Source organism: Liolophura sinensis, chromosome 1 (assembly GCF_032854445.1).
Source record: "Liolophura sinensis isolate JHLJ2023 chromosome 1, CUHK_Ljap_v2, whole genome shotgun sequence".
Classification (NCBI taxonomy): domain Eukaryota; kingdom Metazoa; phylum Mollusca; class Polyplacophora; order Chitonida; family Chitonidae; genus Liolophura; species Liolophura sinensis.
Genome location: NC_088295.1, coordinates 37407354 through 37435076, shown reverse-complemented (window position 1 = coordinate 37435076; position 27723 = coordinate 37407354). Strand labels below are relative to the sequence as shown.

Here is a 27723-nt window from a genome sequence, read left to right as displayed (position 1 = left end):
TAATTTAACCCAGTAGTTTGCATCCGGAGCAAAAGCTAGCGATGTTGTCGGTTGTCGTGAAAGTAATCCTTGGCACACCAGAAACATGAATACTTTGAACACAACGGATATTGATTAGATCTCACCCTTGGTCAAAAAATTTCAATAAGCGGTATAGATCACGTGATATGGCACGAAGACCGCTAGAGATCACTTGTCTTCAACCAACACGACACATGTCCGTTCTGCGTGTAAAATCCGTGTCTCAAATTTGGGAAAGTTTGTCAGTTACTTTATAACACCCAGTAATTTACGCCTATGTGGCATTTCTAGTTTCCCCCATACATGACAACGGCCCTAAACACCAATCAATGAAACCATCATTAAACATCAGTAAAATGCTTGGCAACAAGCACAAGAACCATAAAATAAAATTAAAATGTATGGTAAACATTGACAGGGTATACTGTTTGAAATAATGTATAAACGAGTATCTTACACGGCGCGATTTCTTGGAAAACTGGAAACAAAACACAAAGACGCATAAGACGAATAAGTATGATATATATATATGTATGTATGTAGAGAGAGAGAGAGAGAGAAAGAGAGAGAGAGAGAGGCTGACTGCTCATCCAATGGCAGCAGAGAGCTAAACTTGCTGGTACACCCGCTCAGATTCGACGCTCACCCGGGTAGGATGCGGCATTAAGAATGCATCTCCTCACGATGTCAGCTCGGAGGGGAATTTCACTGCTGTTCTCATATCGACCGCACTTGTGTGACGCACTCGATGAAGACCGCTGCGTGAAGAGCAACACTGGTGATCCCTGTAAGGACAATTGATTTCAGTGCTCTTACTTCTTGCCTGCCTGTTTACACCTTTCCTTCGGAAGCACGACAGGAAAGAAAAGTGAGATTACGATCCCTCGTACCTTGGACTAGGTCATTTCGTGTGCAGAACGCCCTAAATTTGGCTAAGCAACTATAACCAAAAAGAAAAAGACAACAGCTATCGGAGCTGGTCTTGTTAACGTCTTGTGCTTATCAGGTTGTGTCTACCATGCTAATTTCTGCGTGCAGCTCTGTGTAATTTTTTATAAAACCCAACAAATATCGACACCATGGAAGATATTTATAACGGGACAAGTTCCGTGTCATTCAGCTTGGGATATGTCACAGAACCAGATCTTAACGACTCGTCCCCCACTGTGGAATTTATGGAATATGATTTACGCTCCGTGCCGTACCCCAGACCCAGACATTCCTTACCCTGGTGGGAAATTACTTTAAAAGTGTTTTTCTATGTGGTAATCATTCTCATTGCTCTTATCGGTAACGTAATGGTTATTGTGGTGGTCATTCGAGATAAGAGAATGCGAACAACCACGAACTTCTACATCGTCAACTTGGCCACATCGGACTTACTCGTGATATTGTCCTGTGCCTGGGTACATCTCGTCAACTCTTTGTCAGACAACTGGGTTCTTGGAGCATTCTTTTGTAAAGTCAATAGTTTTGCTCAGGGTAAGTATATCCTTACGAATATGTTTTATCATATATCACCCACAGCCACAGAACGATGCGATGTAACATCGGCTGTCACACACGGAAGAAGATAGATCTGTCTAAACTCTGTTTGACCTTCTAGAATACATTCAGCCGCTCACTATAGGGACAGCATGCTACTATGATTAAGCATCTTACATTACTATGTCACTCATTTAATATTGCCTATTGTATTGGACAGTTTGTTAGCACTTTCCATGCAAATCTATTAAAACTTCTGCTCGAATAATTCTATCCTTTCTCAGATTGGTTATCTTCAAGCAATCAATAAAACAACTACACTAGCTGTTTTTATTAGATTTATCAAATTAAAGTTACTGAAAAGGAAGTTAGCAAACAAGTAACCGACTTGTTGTAAAGAAATAGAATCATTTAAGGAAGTGAATGAAATTTTTCTTGCCTGAAAGTAGATACGTTCTTATGGACGTGATTCCAGTTTGAATCCAAAATATTATAGTCACAAAAGAATTCCCCAGAGTCTACATTTTAGAGCAAAGCAAAACGTCTATTGAATAAAAACGTCTATTGTTCATTACACTCTGAAGACGACCTCCTACCATTGCTGTGCCTGAGATGCATCTGACTTTCTTCATGCTCCTACTATACATCTAAAAGAGGTTAATACTATCGGCTCAGTGCTGGCCTCTATCAAACAATGCTTGTCACCAGGTGTTCGTACCAATACAGACATTAGTAACTGTGCTTGAATTCCGGACAAAAGCCCACTGTAACCGGTTGACCATGTGGGAAAGAACAGAGACATAGCCTGAATTAATGATGTGTCTCATTGATCCAGTTTACGGCGTTTTAAGTACATAAATGCCGGAAACTGCACTAGGTTTTGTATATGGCGCAGTGTCATATATCTGTTAGAATAAATAGGTTTTACTAAATCATTATAAATTACTTTTTATGATAATATCCGTAAGTCGGGCTCTAGTTATAATCTGGCAAACTTTATCATGAGAAATCTTTCAAATTAAAGATGCTGGCGTATTTTTCTTTCAAAGAAATGTATTTAAAATCACAATAACATGCATCACAGATTGTGCTGTTGAGAGGGCAGATAGAACACATCATGCAAAAACTATACTGTGCAAGTATTCTGTTCGTTTCAGACAGTTAAAGTTCTATTTGTTACTCATTAGTGGCCTACAAGAGGCCACAGTTTATGTGTAACCATTTGCCAGCCATAAGTCACTGTCGTCGCTTCTTTGGTCTTCCTCTCTATGCTGTGGTCTTTTATTTATTTATTTGATGGTGTTTTACGCCGTACTGAAGAATATTTCACTTATATGACAGCGGCCAGCATTATGGTGGGAGGAAACCGGACAGAGCCCGAGGGAAATCCACGACCATCCACGGGCTGCTGGCACGATTTAAGAGAGGACTTTGAACAAATGTTTTGTGTGGTGATGATTAAGAACAATTCCTTGATATGCCAATGCAAGAAAGTAAACAACGATTCTTTAAAAATTAACTTTTTACATTCTCTCAAAACACAGCCAAGCAATTCAAGGTTCGAACGTTTACTTGCTTTCAGCTTTGCTAGCTTGTTTGGCATTTTGTTTGTGCTTCAACAAATTTTTAATGTTTCTGTCTAAACAGACAGAACCTGTGTTAAATTGCCGATGGCAACCGGCGATTGTGAAAAAACTACGGCTTACGCCGTGCATACGATCACTATAATTATTCATATCATGTGCACACAAATTACTTGTTTTTGTCGCCAAATAGTTTTCGCTATCGTGGCCTGATGTGAATATGAGGCTTACCGATTACATCTGAAATGACGCCATAGATAAACTCACCCAACTATTTTACACTTTCTTTAAAATGGTTAATAGGGTGAATATGCTTTATGCACTTTTGCTAAATCGCAATCCTTCATCGTTATTCATGTAGAAACACACGTTAGGCAACTTGCTTTGACCCGCGTTTACGCCAAGGTGTCAATATGTTAAATGTTATAATATGGAGGCGATTTTTGTTCATATAAATTGAAAATGTTGAAGATTCTGCAAAAAATATTTAGGCAAATCAAGATAAATTACAAGTTAAAAGAGGTATTATTGATTCCCGTATTAATACGACTAGAAAATGGTTCAATATCGTCCCGCCGGCTATGTGATGGTAATTGTGTTTTTATTTCCTTTGCCGACAGCCGCTAATTTCTAGTCTTTTCAAGTATCCATTTGATGTGGGCTTGACTACATTATTTAGCCTTGAGCGGCTGACGGAATTCGCTGATTCAGTTGAAACATGTTATGGCAACAACCTTGAGCCTGTCACCAGCGGAGGAATGGCGGATGTGTGTAAAGGAAATGTAAGACGCGGCGAAACTTTCCGCGCTGTCAGCTAGATCCGGTCAGTGGTAGAATACGAGTGAACCATTATTTGTCTGTTGACGTGAGATTTTTTCACAGTGTTAAATACATCATCTAAAACAGCATCACATATACGGAAACTACAAAAGGCTTTTGTTTTATTGGTTGTAGAAAGATGGAATTTATTTGCAAAAACGAGTTTTCAGGAAGCCGACTTTTTTTCTTCTTCCTTGCACTCTCTGCCTGGAGACCTGTAAGACTGGTAATTATCCGAGTTCATCTTACAGCGGATTTTGATGTGAAGTCCAGTTGTTCATCCAACGACGCATTTATGTTTAGAGCTCGACTCTGAATGTCACAAGTATACAACGTAGAAATCAATGAATAGAAGTCAGTATGTAAATCCATGTAATTTTTTCAATTACTGCTATTTTACCCTTCGAGTGGAGACGGATTTGTCTCAGTTTAAGAAAGAAAAACGCACTTTTATTAAGAATTTTAAAAGTAGATAATAGAGAAGAACGCGGACTGCATTGCGGATCGTAAAGGAAGAGAGTTGAAGTATATTCTCGTTAACTTCAAATAGCAATTTCAAAGTTACAAACGGCATTTTTACAAGAAACCGTTTACACTCGATGCCTCAAGAGAGTCAAAGTTTTTTCCCCATTAAAGAAGAAAGGTTTCACTGTTTCCTGTTTTTATCATTGACGACAACACCGGACTCAATGCACATGCACATGAAATCCACTGGTTGTCAGCAGCGCTATAGTTGTAGACGCCCAATACCAATGCCACACCTTGCACTATTCGATCGTGTAAACTAGACAGCCTCTTCAGGCATGAGCGCTAGGACTGCTACACTATGGCATGCAAATACCTAAACAATACCATATCTTGCTGACAAGGAATATCACATGTTATTACACCATTCCAACCTCACTTATTTGTCAGTCATGTAAAATACATTGACTCCGCAGCGCTGTATGGGTTATTTTGGCACTCCCAGAAAAGTTCTGATGTCTACTACAGACATGCTGATCACGTCATCTATACGTCTACCAGTCCTTTTCTCCATATACTTGAATAGAAACACATTACCGTCGAACGAATGTGTTACGACTTCGCTTTACAGATGTGTCAGTCAGTTTCCCACTAACAACCTGGGACTGAAATCTCTCACTAACACTTCAACAATAGTTTGTTTTAAATTATATGTATAATTAGTCAGATTAATCTTGTCATTAAAAGTAATGAGATATGTTTGACCAGATTAGGTCAGGCTTTATTCAGAAGCTTTCCCAAATAAACTGTAAACGCCGAAGGTTAATAATTACTAACATACTCAACAGATAATTTATTTGTACTTCGGACATAGAACGGCTAATTCCCAAACAGCTGGGAATGTCCAAGTTTGGTTGGCAAGGTTAATTTATTTTTTTATTTACTTGATTGGTGTTTTACGCCGTACTCAAGAATATTTCACTTATACGACGGCGGCCAGCATTATGGTGGAAGGAAACCGGGCACAACCCGAGGGAAACCCACGACCATCCACAGGTTGCTGTCAGACCTTCTCACGTACGACCAGAGAGGGGCAAGGTTAATAAAATCAGTTTTATGAGGTTTATTATCGAGGATAATTTGCAGTTATGTTTTTATAGTCAAGATCTACTCTTATTGTGATTTGTTCTAATTTGAGTATAAATGATAATAAATGATCAGTTAACGTTTTACGTTTATCCGGATTTCTCCATATTGATGGCTGAGAACGAATTACAGACTCTGTTGTCGTGCTATGTAGATCGATTTAATACTGACTTCTATCATGTGACATGAAGATTTATACCTAGTGCTAAACTTAACACGGATTTATAATGGATTGCTTCGATTCACCTCTTTGGCGGGCGACATTTCCTAGATTGATTGAAAGTACTTCTTTTTAAATCTGCATTCATGATGAAGAATAAGAAAGTAACGATCGATAAGAAAGGCATCATGGGACAGATAAAACTGAAGCTAGAGACTGTGGAGACGTTTGTCTTTTTCTTCTTCTCAGATGTTCTGGCACTCAATCACTATTCTTTAACTGAGCATTTCTACAGAAACACATCCAAGTGCTTTACATGAACAACTTCCGAACGCAAGCGTCACGTCTATTAATCTGTCAGGTTGTAGTACGGCAGTTTGATCAACGTATGTGCGATTCGTGGATTTCTCACAGGCAAGCAGGTAAACCGTGGAGAAATGCATCTAGATGTGATCCAGTGTGGGTCAGCCTGTAATGTTGCCTTTGTTAATGGGTTCCGGAATGGGTTCATTTGTCGTCATACTCTTTTGATGAATGCGGACACCTGTCAGATAAAGATCCCATCCTTGGTAACACTCTACTCAAGACTTGTCGGTCGACTTTCAGTTACGAAATTTGTGAAGAAAATAAATGACATTTGTGGTTAAGCTGTCGCTGGCTCCAACTTCAGTCGTACGTAAACTTACAGTTTCGCCTTGAGCTATGGTGGATTCATCCGGTTTTAACCGGATTCTTCCACCCAATATGGTTATATTCTTGAGTTCTCTACAAACAGACATATAGCAAAATGTTCAAATATCTGAATTGTGGCAAAACGACAAACTGTATTGTTTGTACATTAAACAGTAATATGGACATCTTGTTTCAGCACGGTTTATGGAGGGTGATTGGAGGGAGGGTTATTCGGAAAACAAGCTTTAACCATTGACTGCAGCGAACGAAATCGGTTTCCAGTATTTACATTCCTCATTTATTTAACATTTGACAATATAGGCAGACAGTACTTGTTTACGCATTCCAATCAGTGACAGCGTTTAGATTATATCGAGATCATGGTATACAGGGACATACTGAAGAAATAATGCCTATTTATCGAGTCGTTGTTATTGATTTTACACCGGCAAATGTGGAAGAGCTGAAAATTTAGAACTCGGACGTCAATTCTATTATACCTACTTTAAACTTTAATTAGCGTAACTTTGTTGTGATCTGCGTTAATGAATTTATGGAAATCCCGTGAGCCACCTACCCGTGACACGAGTAGGTTCCGAAGCGTGCTTCTCTGATATTTTACCCGTTGACGTTCAACGTTTCATGTAGTACGAAAACCCAAAGCATAGAAATGCAATAAAATACTGGTGAGTTTCAAATTCAGATTTAGTCAATTTTCGTTACAGTTCATTAGAAGTTAAAATTTCTTAAAACGGCAATTTACTGGACATTTGTTTGGCATTCCTGACACCCAACTAATAATATCCAGCTCCTCCTTGTCGCTCTTCCACGGAGGTGTAAGAGCCATGACACAGCCCACCAGTCACAGTAATCTGTAACCGGCAGTAACACAGGATGTGCTGTTGTGCGGGGGAAGCTTTTTGCCTTGACAGCTGAATCAGTCGATTAGTCAGTCTAATGACGTTTCAATGGCATATTCTAAAAGAGCGTTGGCACCAGCAGGTATTTGGTTACTTTTCAACGACCATTATGTACATGTCCAAATATCGTTAAAAGCGGACACTCAAGGACTCTGTGTTAGAGCGTCCCCAGGCTAAACTCTTGTGAGTTCACTTCACAGCTCTTATGGACGGTGTGACACTAATAAAGTCACGTGTCCATCAGCGTCCTGGCGGAGGACACTGAAAACGATGACGTCGTCCGAAGCTATATACCTCTAGGATGAAACGCCTAAAACTATTCATTTTCTAGGAAGCTGGCCGACAAGAGACCAAGAGAATAAGCGGGACAAACAACTCCTGAGACTTTTTCCACTTGCTGTATCTCTCACTTGCTGAGAGATCGCCATTACAACTTCAACACATCTAAGCAACGGGATTAGTTTTTCATTACTTATTATGTCTATAGCAGCACCTAATTTGAATTTCTTTAGTTCAGTTGGTAAAGTGCTGGATTTCATATCTAACAACTGGAGTTCAAAATCCCGGTGTGACCGAGAGAGAGACACCTCCAGCTATTATATCGGAGAAATGGTCGGTTCAGCGTCGTCATAATGGTGACTTAGTTAACTACACCAACCAAACCCACACATACATGCAACGTCCATCATCTAGGGGACATGTGCCATAAATAGAGCCCTCAAGGAGAGCACTAACGGCTCTTGTTGAAAGTCTTTAGCACTTGGTCAGTCAGGACACGTGTTCAAATCTTATTGTTGTTAGTTCGTCTGCGAGCTTTGTACGGTACATTTCAAAGGGTCGAGTGGCTACCGTGCTTGCGCACTGACCAGTGACTGTGAGTTCAAGTCCAGTTCATCCTGGTTTCTTCTCCGGTCTTAAGTCGAGGGGGGGATCTTGCAGCAACTTGCGGATTGTCGTAGGTTTCCCCGGCTCCGCCTAGTTCCCCCTTATCCTAATGCTGGTCGTATACAGGGTAAAACACCAAATAAACAAATAAATAAATCTAAGGGTCGTGGGGCGGGTTTAAAACCGGTCATGGACAGGGAATTTGTAAATTCCCCACTCTTACTGCTTGACCATGCTTTTGTTAAAGACTTTTGTTGAAGACCACTTGTCGTCTATCAATTAGATGTGCATATATATAAGTCACGTTTGGGAAGGTACGGCGGTAACTTGTCAAAGCTGGGTGGCTTACGCCAAGCACTGCGATTGCCACCACCCATAAAACGGCCTACCATCGTATAAAGTGACAACTTCATGAGTGTAGTATAACGCAACAATCAATCAATGAATTAATCAAATCGCGGCAGTTTTCCCGAATTATACCCTATTTTATTCAGGCACTATACAAACCTGACATATAACTAACTGAAAAAAATTGTACTTCAATCTGAGTCAAACTCAAATCAAATAAAAAAATAATGAAAATAAATCTACATCACAGATGCCCAGTGAATCGATATTTTCCCAATATTACTAATGCTATCTCTGTTTTAGAGATATAAAAACAGAGATTAATATATAAGAAGGTGTGGTGAAATGCCAATATAACTTTTGTAGATAGGGAATATTCCTTATTTACCTTACATGTTGCTGTAATATAGGTAAATAATACAGCATATGTACAAGAACCAAACCTCTTGGTAAACGTAGACCTACAAGTGGAATATGCAACACTGAAATACCCTCCCCCATCCCCAAAATGAATTATCAGGTTAAAGTAGCCATTTATTTGCACTGCAATAAATATTCAAGTTCAGCAACTACCAAATATTTCACCTTCAAAACAAATTGAGACAATATTATTATTGATGAGAATGTTAATATATATTCACAAAAAACGTCTGTCTGATACACTTGTATGTCATCTGTTCGTTCTGCAGGTGTTGTGTGAATACTGGTGACAACAAACTCTGAAACTGACAAGTGATTTAATGAATATATCAGCCTGCCCATAGTATCGCTGACATTCTGTCCTTCAAAGTCTGGCATACCTTCTGATGCTGATGGGAACATGGCATTTTAATTCCAAAACAAGGTCTTCCAATAAGTCGCAGTTAACATTAGTGCAGTTTTTACCTAATTTTGCTTTCGCTGGGGGGGGGGGGGGTAGTATAAGTTGATACTATTTACGTATATAATTTTCTGGAACACTTAGAACAAAAGCATAACTGGGTTAATTGAAAAGATGCCAGGCTTTAATCATTTACCAACGATCACACTGTCGGCACTGCTCTAACTGTACTTTCCGCGCCGTAGATTTTTATATTATCGATGATTTCAGTGCACATCAAACATTGCCGAAAGTGTCCACAGAGGAAACTATAGATTTGAATAATTTATTCCATTTGGCATTCACGCCGTACTCAAGGATTTCCTTGATGCCAACGCCTTACAGATGGTTACATGGGTGTGCACGGAGTATAACACTGGCTATTGGCAAGTCACAGACAAACTTCCCCATGTGTGTATTTATGTGTGATACTAACGAAAGGAAAGTCCTCTTCCAACAAACTTGATGTAAGACTATCTAAACTGCCACTCATACAGTAAACTGATATATAATATTAGGACACATAAACCACAAAAACTAAAATCTGGAAAATCTGGAGCAGATCTCGCGGACTCCCAGATGATGAATGTAGCCATCGAAAGACAAACGTCTTATAATCTAACCATAGTTTTGAGTGTTGCTCCTAAAATGAAGGCTTCTGAATGCTTATCTAGAGCAGTTAACGCAATGCAGTTATTATTAATTTTGATAGATTTACTCCACCCAGAAAGGTGATACGATCTTATCAAGGTCAGATTAGAGCATCGTTGCCACAACACTTTATTTTATTAATAGCGATGATTTGATTTGATTTTCTTCCCCATTCTTGATTTTGGCCTGATCCTGGTCTATCTGCCCAGAGGGTCAATTTCGTCATGAGAACTTCCCTAACCTCCCATTCCTCCTCCTCTAGTCCCCTCAGAGACCTTGACAGGTTTGGGTTTTTTAATCAGAATAACGACTTGAGTTGCCTTCTACCGTTACCAAACCTCAGGCTACACTCCCGCTCAGTTGTAGGTCACGTGACATAAACCAGAGGGCTCCCTCACATCAATACTAACCAGGCAAGTTCCAGGCAAGTTTTATTTCTCTACCCATCCCGTAAATAGATTAACTATCAATAAGATTTGAAATCAATTGTTGATTTCCATGGAAACTCGTACAAACATTACTGTTTGGAGTTTGTTTTGAGGAAAACGTTGGGTGGGGTGAACTCGAAACGCGGACAAAGTGACGCTGAAGAATTATGGCGAGTTGAAATTACCTTATGGTGAGAGCTGATAAGTTTTTTTCAATCTCCTTTGGAGAGCTCTAGACTTTGACGTGACAGCTAAATTAGTAAGGCACAGTTAGGCTGTGTTCGCTGTCCTCCGGGAATGGTTATTGTAATAAATCAGTGGACTCACTACACTAAAGAGAGACCTCTATGCCTACATATGTACATCACAGACTACATATATACATCCCTCAGTATATTATATTATCATCATGGGGCTTATTTCCTGCAATATCCATGAGAAGATTTTTGTATATTTGATTACGCAGGAGACTGTACGATACGCGATACCATGCAACTTCAAACGAATGATGAAGTGAAACAATCGAGTTAGTGTTCCTTTAACCTTATACTAGTACACGTCATGGAGGCAAGTTCTCTTCTATACTTGTCTATGAAAATCTCTCCAATATGTGATGTCCTGAAGTATAATGAGAGTAAAATGTATACTTTAATATTCAAATACAATTATCCGGAAGCATAAATCTAAAGAAATGTTTTATCGGCGAAACATTTAATAATGTAATCGGCTTACAAAAGATTCGGTATCACTAATATATAGACCTGATAATCGTTTAAACGTATGAGAGCAGAGAGTGTACGTTTTGTTACAATAAGGTTGTCTCAGGACATTTGCAAATATTTACGCGTTGCTACTGTCGCCGTACACCGAACGTGCGCATGTCTAGTATCGGTCAACGACAGGACTTCATAGAAAACCAGCAAACAGAGAAGCTTGTATTGGACATGTATGTACATATCACATCTATCCTCGACAGCTGCTTGTGCGTGTGTGTGTTGCTTTTGTGCTTGGGTCTTCTTGAAAAATGATGTTTAAAGTCAACATTAACCCGAAACTATTGATTAAGCCTCGGATGGGAGGAGACAAATCATCCGACAGCTGTGTTATCGGATAAAGCGGATTTGGGGACCATTATCAAGTGACCCATATTAGGCGGTCGACTTTACCTAGGAGGAAAGCTATCCTGTTAAGAGGTGATGTTGTCAAGAGAATATCTCTTTAGGCACGTAACCAAGCCACGTCGTTTTAAAAGAATTTGGCAAACTAAGCGGCGCAACGAGGCATTAAGTTTATTGACTTTTTATTTATTTCATGCCACCATTCATCCATCATAGCTCGGGTATTAGCGAAAAGATGTTTCATCGGCAGTTCATTCGAATGAGTACGCTGCGCAATCTATAGTTAAACCATGTTTTCTAACCCGTTGAGATCGGACGCCAGCGTTTTTTCTCCCCAACATTTCATATCTCAATCGCCTAGCATTAACATGTGATTTTCAATTTGGTTAGAATCGAGGATATCTCATACCTCAATACGCCTGCCATGTTAAACGGTCAGTTTAACAAAAATGCATTAATGCATTAGTTAGGATTACCTTACAATTGCATGAAAAGGACATTGGTAAAAGAAAACAAACGGAAAATTTTACTGTTGATTATGTTTGGCTGTCCCATTAATTGTATTTCCGCTTGTTCCGACAAGTTCTTATATACATATAGTAAGTTATATAGTTATAGTATGGATCTCAACGCTTGAGAACGCTTTAAAATTATTACAGAATATCATTAGTTAGATGTTTTCCAAAATCTACGAGAATATCGTAGATGGAATAAGTTTGTTTTCCATTTATTAGATGCCTGTATACACATGTATACAGCTGTGTTGTTACTCTATGAATGCCTTTTGTCATCAATAAGACTATTATTTTATTCCTTAGATATACATAGCAGTATCAAGATTACCATATCCTGGTCGTGCTAATAGTGTTGATTGTTGATGAGGGAGGGGAGAGGTTTTGGTGTCGGTGCTAACATTTTTATCCTCAAGTCTGATTTCTATCTGTTTTGTCTTCTCGTCCACAGTTCTGTCTCTGGTTGCTAGCATCCTAACGCTCACCCTCATAGCCTGTGACAGATTCTTTGGGATCGTGTTTGCGATGAAGGCTCATATCATCGAGAGACGTGCTTGGTACTCTATCGTCATTGTCTGGGTGTGTTCTATTGCCGTGGCCTTACCCATGTTGATATACAGAAAGATGGACACGAGGCAATGGGCCGACCACACAGAGACGTGGTGTGATGACCAGTGGCCTGTGTTTACCTTCGTGCCCCCTGGCGGAAACTCCACTGTTCGCAGCATGCCGTCCAGGACCATCTACTACACGTTCGTCTCTGTGGTCCTCTACTTCATCCCAATCACTGTAATGACTATAGCCTACACGGTGATAATCGTTAAACTCTGGTCAGCCCGTGCCCCTGGAGAACAGCTACAAACCGACTCCACACAGGAACGGGTGCGGAAAAGGGTAAGTTTGCCCCGGGAAGGCTTTCGCCAGATTACGCTTTTTTCGAAGGAGATAGGAAAGGCGCCACACACGACAAGCTTTCGACAGCTTGTTTCCGGTAGGAATTTCAGTAGTACCACATTCAGTTAGCCTGTCCAGAGTATGCACGCAGTATCTTGGAGCTGACATGCTGCAGATGGTTGAAAAGTCGACAGGAGTTACGCTAGACAGTTTCAAGATATTAATCTTGGTTAGTACACGGCAGTCGACGTGTCAGTCCTTCTTTTATACCATCTTGAGATAACATGGAAAGGTATCTCTGTCTGGGTCGAATTCTACTCTATACACTGTGCACAGGTTGATTGGCATACACTTATTGAAATTACAGTGGGTAAGAAAACGCTTGTGCAGACGTATTACCATCGTCTTTTTTTCAACCACTGACCACTAAGCATGACTGACAAATACTAAAATGGCTCAACTTTTTGCAAAGGCTTTGGACCTTTGAGCATGAGACTTCTTAAGAGTAAGTTGAAGCATTTCGTATATTTGTACGATAATGTTGAAAGAATTTGATCAAACAACCGCTTCGGTGGCCTAATGGTTAGAGGGTGCGACTCGTAGTCGGAAGGCCTGGGAACAAGTTCCTTACAGTTCAAGAATTGCAGAAGTAACAGCGGGAACCAATTCTAAACGCAAATTTCCAATTGTGTATTAAACCGAAGTATAAGAGAAGGTCAGTATTGTACAGGATAATTAGTGTTAGCTGACAGCTGTCTTTAACATACACATTGACCACTTGGCTGAGCACATGGTCGTGACCCTATCGCATATTTAGTAGCGTGGGCGTGTTAAGGAATGTTCTCCTGTCCATGAGGAGTTCTGTTTCCTTCCTTGGAAATGCATTGGCGTGTTTACGAGGCCATACTGAACACTACCGTCTCCCTTGACACACTACAGTCTCAATGGACGAGAAATTTCATAATAAGGAACAAAAGAATGCACAATTCTCAGAACATATTAAAGATAATCTATAGTTGTGTGGTAACCTCAAGGGATACATTTCACACTATAGATACAACTCTGACAATCAGTCAGCAAATATCATACATCAAAAAATCGTTGGAAGAAAGAAACTGGTAAGAGACAATAACTAATCATTATTTAGGACTGAAATCTTAATCTTAATTCTTAAATTCTTTCCTCTTGTAAGTAAAAATTGACGAATTGTCCAGAATCTCTGGCTCTCTGCCTAATTTGTGACAAAGAGCGGCATATTAATGATCACGTTGGATATATGAGTCTTCACGATCAAAGCGCAACTGAAGAAGCTCTTTGATTATTTTACTTAACTTACAAACCAGTTGATTTAATTTGGTTGCTCTGGCCGTACCCACTATGGTCGTGGGTTTTCCCCTGAGTTCTGCCCGGTTTCTTCCCACCATAATGCTGACCACCGTCGTATAAGTGAAATATTCCTGAGTACGGCATAAAACACCAATCAAATAAATAAATTAATTAATTCCTTCGCCTACAAAATTCTTTACGTCTTTCCGTCATCAATGAAAACTGTTGACTTTTTCTCTTTGCATGAATCTTTTTGGTCTTGCAGTTATTGAACCGGAACATCCATTATGGTTGAAGGCTTGTATACGAATGAATGTTTCTACACATTAAAAACGGGACTGTATTATGGGAATGAAATTTAGGAGATCTGCAGATATTTTCAGTTAGCAGGAATTTACGCGATTCCTAATTGTGCTGCAGATCTTAAGGATATAAACACTGGAGGTAGGATATATAGTTCTACAATGTTACACTGATCAAGCGTGGCAAACGAAACGGGGAAAGAAAATTAGCCCTTCTCCACTTAAGTGGGCATAGGAAAGTTCACACACACACACACACACACACACAAACACACACACACACACACACACACACACACACACACACACACACACACACACACACACACACACACACACACAAAATGAGTTCCTTCGGGGCCTGGGTAGGATAAATTTGACCTAAGGCACTGTGTAAGATGTTAAATATTAACAAAGTAAACCTTGTTATCTTAACAAAAACGGCGGTGTTGCTCGCGAAACATATTCAAGTATAGGGCTCGCCAATAAGAGGGGCAGCTGTGTGGGCGAGCAAACTGATAAAAAACATGTTCATCTTTGTAAAACAAACGAGATTAAGCCAGATTTGTAAGCCACGCGTCTGCATTCAGCTAATGCCCAGTGTGGTGTGAACGTGTTCATGATGATGGAATTTTCCATCCTGCTGTAAAAAAGAAGCTTTTCTTGAATATGCAGAGTGCCGAACACCGACACTAAGGTTACACATTCTAGCCTGCAGCCCGCCACCTTGGGACCGTCAAAGGATTTTTTTTCATATGCGTTTTATTTTTCTGAAACATCCGTTACAGCGAAATGGCTAATCAATGAAATTTTTATACTGCTGTATTTAAGAATCCCTCTGGAGTATAGACTTTGGCTTTTGATCTTTTGGTGCTGTTATGCAATGTTGCACACACGGGAGTAGGATGCACTTCAAACATTTCCGTGGTAATTGCTCATATATGATCGAAGACTCTCATAATTTCCGACTGTTATTGTGACGTAACATCATGTATGCGTGCTCTCTCGGTTCTTAAGGGAAAAAATGCCACACTGTCACGGCTTCTTATGTTATAAAAAGTTTTCCAAGCTCTAACGTTTTTCTCTCGTCAAGGTAATTTGGAATTTAGCGTCAGTCATCCCTTTCTTCAACTAAGGTATATGAGTCCATATTTTTATTATTACTGACTTCTAAATGCCCATTGGGAAATTTTAAAGGCCGTAATGTATAGAGCTGCACTCATTAATTATGGGATGAGTGGTTTTATTTGTGAAGGCAGGTAGGATGTTATTTGGAAAATTATCGCATAATGACAACGCATTTCCAACATTATCCCAATAATTTGTACTTCAGAATCGAATTAATAATTTATCTGAACTCTAAATCAAATGATCTCAGACTACAGATTGAAACTTTTGAATTGTCCCAAGACTCTTCTGTATATCTCTGTTGCTAATCAAACAAACCATATCAAGATATGAATTAAATGAATTAATGAATTAGTCTGAGTAATTTTTGAGAAGCCGTCTGAGCTCTTGTAATACTAGAGATGTTGACCTGGCCCTGGTATTTACTTGGTCATTGCTAATCAAGAGCAACTAATGGCCCTCCTTTCACCAGAGATGTAAACGTCCTGATCTCCTCTGGTTAGAAGATTTAAAAATCAATTCAAATTAAAGATCGCGATGGTAGCCTTCGACGTAAATCTCCATCACCTATAGAAAGTAGAGGAAATCCCACTATTGGCGTTTCAAAACACTTCACGAGCACATCTGCTGTAGATGGGTGATACTTCCGACAGCTGGTGTGCTCTATAGAAATCCAGTTCTTGTCCACATCATCGTATATTGATCGTCTTAAATGCTCAGGAAAACAAGCCACCTAAGCCAATAAAGCCAGCGTTAAGGTCAATTCAGCTCGCGTTCAACACATCACTCTTCACCTTGAAAATTAACTTCACGCACAACTGTGTTTTCAAGGATTGCCCCCCACCCACGGGAAAGTGCGTAGCATACAAGTAATGCACTGAGTGTTGTTTGTTTAAATAAAGCTCCTATCAACAGACAGCTGTTCTTAGTTTTTCACCAATTGCACAACTCCATCCCTTGCACCAGCCCATCAAAATGCACACTGTATGTGTTTGTACGTATGTTTAAGTAATGCACACTACCCAAAGAGATGCGAGTAGTTTTTGCATCCACACAAAATTCTTTTGCGTAGTTTTTGAAACTCCATTAAGTTTATTAATCAATTTAAGTTCGTTTTCTCACTAGAATATGTTCGATATTTTTCAAGTAGTGGAACTACTGTGCTTAGTTTGTTCTGTTATTGAAACATCGCCGAACCACTCTATGTAAATGTATTTAGTTGAAGTATTAGAACTTTTACAAAACATTGTGCGTAGTTCAAGTATTTCTAGTATTGCAACTTCTTACAAATAACTTTTTTGTTTCTTGAGGAGCTGGCGGGGGGGGGGGGGGGGGGGGGCAAATATTGCAAATGTTGCTATCGTTAGGGACACATATTGCTTTTTCTTGGAAAGACTTTTTATAGTTTATATGAACGAAACCATAGAAAAGCTAAATGGATAACAGTAGTGCGTTCTACTACAACATAAGGCTAATTTGTTGACGACTACTGTGTATTGCAGATATCTGTCAATTCTCTGTATCTCTGACGACTCGATTATTTGACAGAATCTATCGCAATGAGCAAAACCCTACGCTCCCTCGTCTGGTTGAAATCGAGCGTTCAGGGCGCCAGGTGTAACGAGAAGCACGCTTTGTTACATGCTTTATACAATTACCCCCACAAATAACGTAACGCATTTGTTAAAGAAACAAATTTCCATAGTTATGTATGATGATTATGAAGTTCTGTAATGAAGTGGATGACAGATAAACATATAAACTGAAGTCGGACATTGGCTTCTCTCCAGAAATAATAATCACTCAAAGTCATGATTCTTAATACCCTGGCATACAAATATAACACAGAAGACAGAGACTGAACGAAATCCAGTTGACGTCGTTAGAGGTTTTTGCATTGATTCAGAGAACTGTTATTTTTGCTTACCAAGAAGTTTACTAGTACGGATATTATGCTCATGAATATGAAAGACAATCACTAACTGTGTAAAGAATTCTATGTCTTCTGTCTGTTAATAAAACGGTTTGTTGATGTATTGTTACCAAAGTCCTTAGGACCATGAAATGATGTTAATACTGTGACAAATGATTTAATAGCTCCAGTTTTTTTATCTGTACGACATGACCGGCTTGCCAAAACATTTACCCGGAAACAAAACCCATTGTACGCTTAACCCTTATTAGCAAAGGTTCCTTTTGTTCTTTAAATTTTGACAACAAGAGCAAAGAAAACGCTCTGGAAAACTATGCAAAGTGCATTACGCAAACCCATTTTCTTTGAGAAAACAAACACAAACTACAAAATACAGCGACATATACGATTCGTATTTGTAATCCTGTGATTGCACATTACTATGGCCAGATGATGACGACAACAGTGTGGCAAGAAAAACACACGCTTACTATGGGCAACAATGCGCATTTATTTCCAAAACACATCGCAGAAAATGATAACATATAAATTCCCTATATGAGAGCATAATAACATAATAGGGACAGATCACATGTTATGCGGGTATAGTCGCGTCTCATAGAGATATCATCTAAAATATCCATTCCTGCGTTTCGTACACAGTAACAAATGTTACAGCGATTAAATTGCAAAACACTTGACAGCAAAATAGCAGATCGACAAATGTCAGATTTTATCACATTCTAGATTCGGTGGCATGACGTACAGTTCATGTGATCTATCCGTACTACCATACAAATACACTCCAAGCTGACGATGAGTATCTTAAGAGGATAGGGGTTTGGTTTGTATTCCGGAATTTTAACATTTACATTTTTATTCAAGCCTTCATTAATGTATAGAAAGTGTATAATGGTAGTTTTGAGTACTGTTTTAATAACCTTTCTACTGCCTTGTACTAAATACCACATGCAATATCCTACATTAAACGACAGCAAAAGACAACACGTTTCGTTTTGTAACAACTTGATTGTCCTGTATAGAGGCAGGAAAATATACCAACAACAGAGGCCAAGATATGTGAGTCTTTTATACTGTCAATAGTTCACATTTGTAGAAGGAAAAACTGTCAGCGACCAAAATTCAGATCCACTGTCCAGCACCATCACATTTACACTCACAAAATATATTCTTATTCTTTTAATTGTTAATCTGCTATTAATAAATACAAGATAAATACTGACAAAGCAATAACTGATAGTCAGGCTGTCGATGAAGTACAAAAATCAAAGACAAGACAGCATTAACTTGAGGTTTTATCATGTGCATGAATTCTTGATGTCAGTACCTAATTTTGATCGTTTAATTGGTTAAGCTTTGATCTTTTATTGGCTTGAGGCACATTTATTAGAATACCGTGTGTGCCTTTCCAAACACCATTATCACAGGCTTTCCTCGCTCAGTGATGAAAACCTTTACATACAAATTGTAAGCAGAGAGGCTGTATAGGCAATTTCGCCAGAGTGTATGCAATTACATCGTCCGAATGACTGATTCCTTGTTAAGCAAGTCGCGTTGTTCTGTACAGTAAATATGAACTAATCGGTGAGTTTTGCTCTTATACATGTGATTATTTGAGATTAACAGAAAGTTTCGGGTGGAAATTACCATGGCTGTATAAATTAGCGCGCAGAGATTGTAGCCGCATGGAGAGCGATAAATCCATGTCAGTATCATTCAATAACGTTCGCTCGTGGAGATTTGAGGATAGGCGTGTGCAATCAGGTGACAACAGAGTGGAAATGATCCACTATGGTATCATGGCAACAGTAATACAGCCGTCTACATTTAACAAATCAGTTTGCACTGGGTGTTATCCCCATATCGTAATTATTTTTTATTAGTCAAAAACGTGACGAGGTCTTTGCTCGATTCCTGTTAGTAATTAGATAGTAGTTCTTGGTGTGCAGCAGTGCGCATGCCCAGAACGCGCCATGAGGTAGACAAATTCACATGGTGATTTATATGCTTATGAAACACTGGTGACGACAATTTTTGAGTTTCTATGTGTATTTTTGTTTTCAACTTAAAACTATATGGGCGGGGGTGTGTAAAGTTTCAAATGTAAGACAGATTCCGTAAAAAAAAGCAAACCAGCTCCACCGATAGCACAGTTGGTAGAACATCCGCTTCGGGCGGCTGTAGATCCAGGGTGAATCCTAGGTCAAGTCAGACCTAAGACCTTAAAAGAGAAAATAACTTCTTCGCTTGGTCTTCAGTATTAGGGGTTAGTGCAACGGCTGTTTGACCCGTATCAGTATAATGGCTCTGGCAGGGCGGTTTACTTGCCTTCGGTAAGTCATATGACTGAAAAATTGCTTAGTAAACCCCAAACACTCGCTCACTCACAACAGCTGAACTGTGTGTGGATGCCGAGTAACAGTGTATTTTAGGACAAAGCGAGACGTGAAACTGTTTATATACCCAAGATGCATCTGACGTGCATTCAAAACTGCTTTTTGGGTTCTTCTTTTACTGCGATCTTTTACAAAGCTCATGCTGGCTTCCTCTTTGGTCGTACGTGGAAAGATATGTCAACAATATGGGATGGTCGTGGGTGTCCGGCTTCCTTAGACCATAATGCTGGCCACTGTCGTACATGTGAAACTTTCTTATGTATGGCGTAAAACACGTATCAAAGAAATAAATTTATTGCAGTGTGATATATTGCTATACTTGGTTAAGTGTGTGTGTGCATGTAAGTATGATTGGGGTTTTACGTTGTGTTTACTTACCTAAGTTGTCCTACATCGTATTATGCAGGTCCAAAACATGTCCTCAATTAACCAATCCGATTATTGCAGCCCACGAAAATAAAGTGTCCTAAATAAATCTATGTGCATTGTGTTGATTTGACATGGAATAGACGAACAGTCTCATTTCAACGGATCATACATGCTTTTCTCGATCTGTTTGTAGCATGTGTCTTTAGGAGCATTTCAGCTGAACACACACCTCACTTCTCTTACAAATGTCTACAACCCATGTCTACAGTGGGGAAATCTTTCAGAGATGATTACCAATGGGATGGCCTCCACCTAAAAGATGTACAAAGAATATTCCTTGTAAAAAAATGATTAACGGTTGCACAAATGATTAAAGATGCACAAACTAGATGTGAAAATCACCTAACCCTATCGTCTAACCAGCATGAAGGGGGATATAATGAACGCTGGAATGGTAGAGAGGCGGGAATGCCACACGTGATACTGTTTAACTCATGGTGAAGCAGTAGCTTAAAACCATAAAACTGATTTAAGTGTCCTGAATTCCTGGCGCTTTGCTTCATAATTGCGTGTAATTCCGCTTAACCGCAGCTATCGGGAATGTACATGCATTGTGTTGGATAAAATCTCCTCGTTGGATATATGAACAGTTGCATTCGAAGCGCAACTTTTCATGAACAACTTGTATACGGGAATGGTGAAAATTATTGCTCACGATTGGTAAAGGAATGTCCGTTACAACGCCTATAAATTTACATGTAAAGCAAACCTTCAGTAATATAACGTAATAATTTGTATAGTATATTGTATTTAGTACAAATTTCCTTGGAAACAACAGATTGTTTCGGAACGGGCAGTTGTCGATTTGGAACGCCCCTATATGGTCTACGACTGGTAAGCGAATGTCTGACTTGATGGTTGGATTCACAGGAAAGGCGTAAAACTTAAATTACATAAATAAATCCACCAAAGGAAGGCCCTTGTTGCGTTAAATGAACCAAAGGTGTTTGTACCTAGAAGACCTACATCCACAAATTACCAGCTATGGCGATATTGTTACTGAGGAAGTCGCAAGTTTTGTTCTCATTCGGAACACTATTTCTCTTTATCCTTTGGCGGCATAGTAATATACTTCCGCTGTCAAAGCCAATTACTGCACTCTACTGACTCCAACGTGACTGACGTGCAGCTTCTCATTTATTTCTCGTTTGTTTTTAGGGGAGTTAAGATCACCAAGTCATACGTCCATATAAATAGAAATCACAAAATGTGCGCTAATGAAGAAATAATAACCCGCTATTTGGACAGGAAGCTAGAAAAACCCAAGCTGTCCATCAATCATTAAGCGTCATTCATTCGTGACAGACAATAAACCCTCCCACCCTCGTCCACTCTTCTCTTGATTATTAAACCAACCAATGGATCTGTGTTTGTCACACAGAAAATATCCCAGAATGTTTCCACCGAACAAAAAATGAGTGAAAGAATGAATGATTATGGCTCAACGCCACATCGCAGAAAATAAAAATCACGTTTTGGTAAAGGTAGAGGCAGACTTTAAAATGCTAATTCATTCATTTGATTGGAGTTTTACGCCTTACAAAAGAATATTTCACTTGTACGACGGCGGTCAACATTATGGTGTGAGGAAACCGGGCGCTGACAGATCATCCTAAGGTACGGTCAGCATGAGCTGGGCTTGAATTCACAACGTATGGTATAATAGACAACAGTAGAAAACAACATTGTTTATTTATTTATTTGATTGGTGTTTAACGCCGTACTCAAGAATATTTCACTTGTACGATGGTAGCCAGCATTATGGTGGGTGGTCTGATTTCATCTGATTTTGGCATCATTTATATGTTTTCTTCTCCTTTAATTACCGACATTCACAAGTGTACACATGAGGCTGATATTTTGGGAAAGGTAATTTTTTTTGGGGGGGTGGGGATTATACATATATTACTAAAATATAGTAAAAAATCGATTAGATATGAACTCACCAATTTTTTCCCCAAAATAACCTTTTTAATTGTTAAAGATATCATGTCACTTGGAACAATGGTTTCATCGTATTTTAAAAGGGATACAAATTCCACGTCGATTGGTTGACATATGACAGTAAATTTTGCACAAGGCCTTGATCGTGGGTTTCTCCCGGTGCCCGTAAATCCTCCCACCATAATGCTCTGTAGCCCTACGAGTAACAGCTATAGAACTGCAAATTCCATTGACACAAAAACATGTATTATGGTTAAAGAGGTTGTGTGTATAGGAACCTCCGAAACTTAACATGCTAACAAGTCTGTTTCTTTATTTTACAGGTTGTGATTATGCTGGTAGCCATCCTGTTCATGTTTATACTGTGCTGGTTGCCGTTTCATATCTGTATTATGTATGCTGAGTACCGTGAACAAACCGAAGTGAGTGTATGGACGGTGATGATCTTTACATCGCGTCGACTTACTGTTTACATACATTCATATCCAAGGAAGCGTTATCAGTGATCCAGTAAAAGCCATACGCGAGGTGAAAAAGAGCGAAGCATGCGTTTCCAACTGATAAGGCTAATGAATCTGACTTTAAACATTTATGTTTGCAAAGAAATTCTAACTGCTGGGGTGCAAACCGTGCTTCCAGAACGTCCTGAACGGCCGGTTCAGTTTTATTCTAACTGCTCATGTAAATGCTTAAATGGTAGCACATTGCGCGCGCTCTTGCTTTATACCTTAAGCAGAATTAGGTAAAAAAAAACTATAATGATGTTAGTTACAATTCATTAGACGACGGTCAAGAATTACTTATAATTGCTGTGCTATCATCACATTTTATTTACCATCACATTTTATTTACCATCACATTAAAACAAGCCTCGATTCCGCGGCAGTCAATCGGATGGGTGTTAGAATTTAACTGCTGCCATAGCATGGCAGCGGCCTTAAGTCAGGAGGTTCCTGATGTACTACCTGATGCGGTGGATTTAATTTGATCACTTCAGTTCCTTTAAGTACGATGAAAAGAATCACACAAATATATTCATATATAGTGAGTCACAATTTCGCCGGAAATTCAAATAATGCCTCCCTCATGGTATAGGCAAGGGAACTTTCGGGCGTTATAAACTGATGAGAGCAGCGTTTATCCACATTTATATTTTTGCATCTGTTGTCATACAGAGTGGACTCTAGAGTTCCACCAAAACCACCAAAGCGGTAGTCGTAAGTTCAAGTTCAGTTCACGCTGGCTTCCTCTCCGGCAGTGCGTGGAGAGGTCTTCCAGCAACCCGCGGATTTGCGGTGGGTTTCCCCCGGGCTCTGCCCGGTCTCCTCCCACCATAATGCTGGCTACCGTCGTATAAGTGAAATATTCTTGAGTATGGCGTAAAACACCAATCAAAAAAATATAGAAATAAATCATTTAGAGTGAAATTTGATGTTCCACTGTGATCAACGCTGACATAAAGAACAGGCATAAAGACATATAAGTATAATACCCATAATAATGTACAGATGAGTAAACAATTACATTGTCTATCTACCACCAGTAGCAACATAAGTGGAGATACTCGCTCATGCACCGGAAATGGAAATAATACAGTGTAGCAGAAGTTTCCATATCACATTTTATCCGATTTCCATTCGCCTTGTACGTATTAATTGTCAACATTCGACTGATATCGTTGATATGGTTTCACTCAGGCTCTGCCCTGTTTCCTCCCACCATGATGCTATATAAAAGTGAAAATATTCTTGGGTATGGTTTAAAACACCAATCAAAAAAATAAATGAAATGGTAATGTCTAGATTAAGCTGAAGACAGGTTATATTTTATTCGAATGACTCCTTCATATTTCAGCTCGCTGAGTGGTTTAACAAGTTCCATTTCTTCGCTCTTTACCTGGCCTATTCCAACAGCGCCTTTAATCCTTTGATATACACCGGCTTCAACCAGAAGTTCCGCAAAGGTAAGGCCCAGCGCTACTATCGCTTTAAGTGGACGACTCTGGATAGAGTGATGGATAGCACAGGCAATCGACGTGGGGTTTTGTCTTTCTATATGGACACCTCTCAAGAGCGCTGATTGGTGGTTTGCGTTCACGTGACATGAAGCCACTGTTTCTCATTGCACACACAGCCTTAACAACTAACAGCTTATTTTTCGTAGATGTCTCCCGAGAATGTATCGTTTCGTTTGCAAATCGTCCCATCTTCACCACCAGGCCTCTGTTATGTGACGGTAAGACTTCGTGTCGCATGGCTTTAACATTCCATGGTAGACATCGCTTCTGTCAAATGCTTATTCACACCCACTATCGCTTCTTGTTGTTTTATCTGTTTTGTTTTCAGCTTGTGATAGCTAGAAGGGCCACAACTTTACCACCAATTTTCGCTTTGCACTTTTAGCTACTTTATATTAGTGTGGCGCAAGTTGAACTCGTTCTTCTATCTGCTTTGTTTTTTTCCTCCGTTGACCATTAGTAGTTAAAGGGAGTTTGTTTCGTAACTCTGTTAAACGAATAGCTTATTTGTAGAGCTTTCGCTAGGTTAATTTCATTTGTCATTCTAAACAATAATGTCCTACTGTAGACCAGAAGAGAATCCTTCATAAATGTATAACTATGACAAAAAGGGGCGACAAACTATTTAAACTTGTATTACATATTCATATGCGCATACTTTCGCGCCTGGTAAAACCCTTTGCCCGATCCCATGTGAAACATGCTGCTACCTGGTGCAGTAAGTGTCGTTTTGAGATTTGCCTTCTTTTTCATTCTATTTGTTTTGTTCGTGTTTCAGACCATGCAAAACCATTACGGAATTTTCAGTACTTCAAAGAAAGAATAAATATAGACTTTTTAATTCGGAAGAGAACAGAGAATTGGGCTTTTTCGTTAATCGTAAATGTATTGCTATTTTCAGGGTTCAAGAATATCTTGGTGGTCTGTAAAAAGCGGAAGTACAGTGACATCGTCACACACCAGGAATCTTTCAATAGTACTACACTGGTCACCAAAGTATGAACATTTAAAGTGATATCTGTTCACATGTACGCTTTCTTCAGATAAATGTAATGACTAAGACGTTGGTAGCCCTAATAAGAAAAATCACCCGTAATTACCAGGTATTTAGAACATTGTATTTCCACAGAGTTGTTTATTTGTCATTGGGAGTTGTGATTTGTTAAAGTTGTGTAATAAATGTTCAGTCTAAGTCTTTGGTGTGTTTGAGTTTTTGGCGTATGGAATATATTACTCATTATAGTAGAGAATATTTCCTATCACTGAGCCACAGATATTAGTATTCAAAAAATTTCATTAGATTGATTGATGAATTGATTGTTCAATGCCATTCTCAAAAACTTTCTCTTGGAAAGATGGCGGTCCGCTTGGTGCATGGAAGAAACCGGAAAGCCTTTGGCAAATAACTGACAAACTTACTACAAACATACGTCTGAAATATCATACGGGTTGATGGAAATATTAAATGAAGAAAAGTAGTCTGCAGCGAAGGGTAAACTACTCAAATGGCCTTACAAGCGCTGTCGACTACATGTGCTTACTGTTGTTAAGGGTTCAACCAGCATTGAGAGTACGAGAATCCGCAAATTTAGTTTGCAAGGGAGGGACTTTAATGAGATAAACTGGGCTGGGCCATGTTCATGAAGCTCATTTAGCTAAGTATACCCTTCATTTCCATGACAATATTGTAGAGATATGAAGTGCACTTAGCTAAGAGTTACTTTACACTAAGTTTGCTTCATAAAACTGACCCTTGGCTGACAAGTTTGAATGTAAATTAAGAAATGCACCTCACACGGTCTTGTTATGCAAAGTACCTGCAAGCTATTGGTGCCTTTAAAACTTATCGCGACCCATTGTACACATCGCTCTATTCCTCTTTCATTCGCACACTGGGATATCCATTTCTTTAGTCAGGTACCTGGCAACGAGTGGTTGATTCCATCGGGTCGCTGGTTGATTCCATTGGGCCGCTGGTCGATTCCATCGGATCGCTGGTTGATTCCATCGGGCCGCTGGTTGATTCCATCGGGTCGCTGGTTGATTCCATCCGGTGGCTGGTTGATTCCATCGGGTCGCTGGTCGGTTTTCTAGGCCCAAATTTTGAACTGCCGTCATGGAGTGTACAAAATTTTAATACTGGTGCAAATGTCAATCTAACGAGAACATAAAATCAAATATGTGCGATCAAACATATGGGAACTTTGCGGTGTTATAACAGAAACCGATGTGATTATGGTAATTTGGAAAAATCTGCATATAAAATTCAGATTGTTTTCAAAGAAATCTCTAGGGCTCTGTTTACAAAAACACTCTAAATTTTTATTGTCATTTTATTAATTTTCACAATCTAGTGTTTTTTATTTTAACGTGATCTGAGAAGATATAACAGCATTATTACATACACACAATCGCCTGTACCATTCAAGCCATTTCGTGCACGGGCACTGTTTTACCCAGAGAAATTTACTTTGATCAAAATGCACTATTTTACCTCGAAATTTACTTTGATCAAAATGCACTATTTTACCTCGAAATTTACTTTGATCAACAGGCAATATTTTACCTGTATATTCCTGTAAAACCTGTATATTCCTTCCCGATATTCAAATACCAACCTCACTTGCCCATTTTTTCGACCTTTATAACTATGTAACAGGCCGATCCCAAAGTTTATATATTTATTTATCGTGTTGCAACACTGAAACATCAAGCCGAGGATAAAAGGCGCGATGCTTCATCGAGTCTCATTAAACTGACATTAAGCCTGCCGGTTTAAGGGGTATTCCCTTATTCTGTGCGGAAAGGCAGATTAGCCCCAAAACTGCTGATTTCGGTATTTCAGCAAAACCAAAAGCTGATGTAAAATATAAATTCACTGTTTATGTCCTTGTGAAGTGAGTATTTGCCTTCGGTATCGTCTGTGGCCAAGAAGTCTTAAGCTATTATTATATTAATTTGATCTGTGCTTTTCGCATTACAAAAGAACGTAGACGGTATAAAGACATTTTGACAGTCACAGCACATCGAATGTTACCTGATGTTTGATTAGTCGGTCGGATATCCTACGCCCCAAAGAAAATAGACCTAACGTAATTTAATTATACACGAAAGTAAGATATATATATATATAAATGCACCCTGTCAGGAGGTTGTCAGTTTCTGACTCACCCCTGATTCTCAGCTGCGGACAAATACATAACCTGGAAGCTAGATTCAAAGCTGCGGTGAAATTTGTCGAGGACCAGTGAAGTTTCAGCAGAAGTAAAAGTTACACGTTAC

At 39.2% G+C, this 27723-nt stretch overlaps 1 protein-coding gene across 1 annotated transcript; it reads left to right on the top strand.

The window, feature by feature from the left end:
• Window positions 1-863: 863 nt before the first annotated feature.
• Window positions 864-25589, top strand: LOC135482307 (substance-P receptor-like). The gene is made up of 5 exons (XM_064762223.1): window positions 864-1503; window positions 12524-12966; window positions 22748-22846; window positions 24279-24387; window positions 25343-25589. The coding sequence occupies exons 1-5, from the start codon at window positions 1101-1103 to the stop codon at window positions 25441-25443; spliced, it is 1155 nt and encodes a 384-aa protein (XP_064618293.1). The 5' UTR covers window positions 864-1100; the 3' UTR covers window positions 25444-25589.
• Window positions 25590-27723: the final 2134 nt, after the last annotated feature.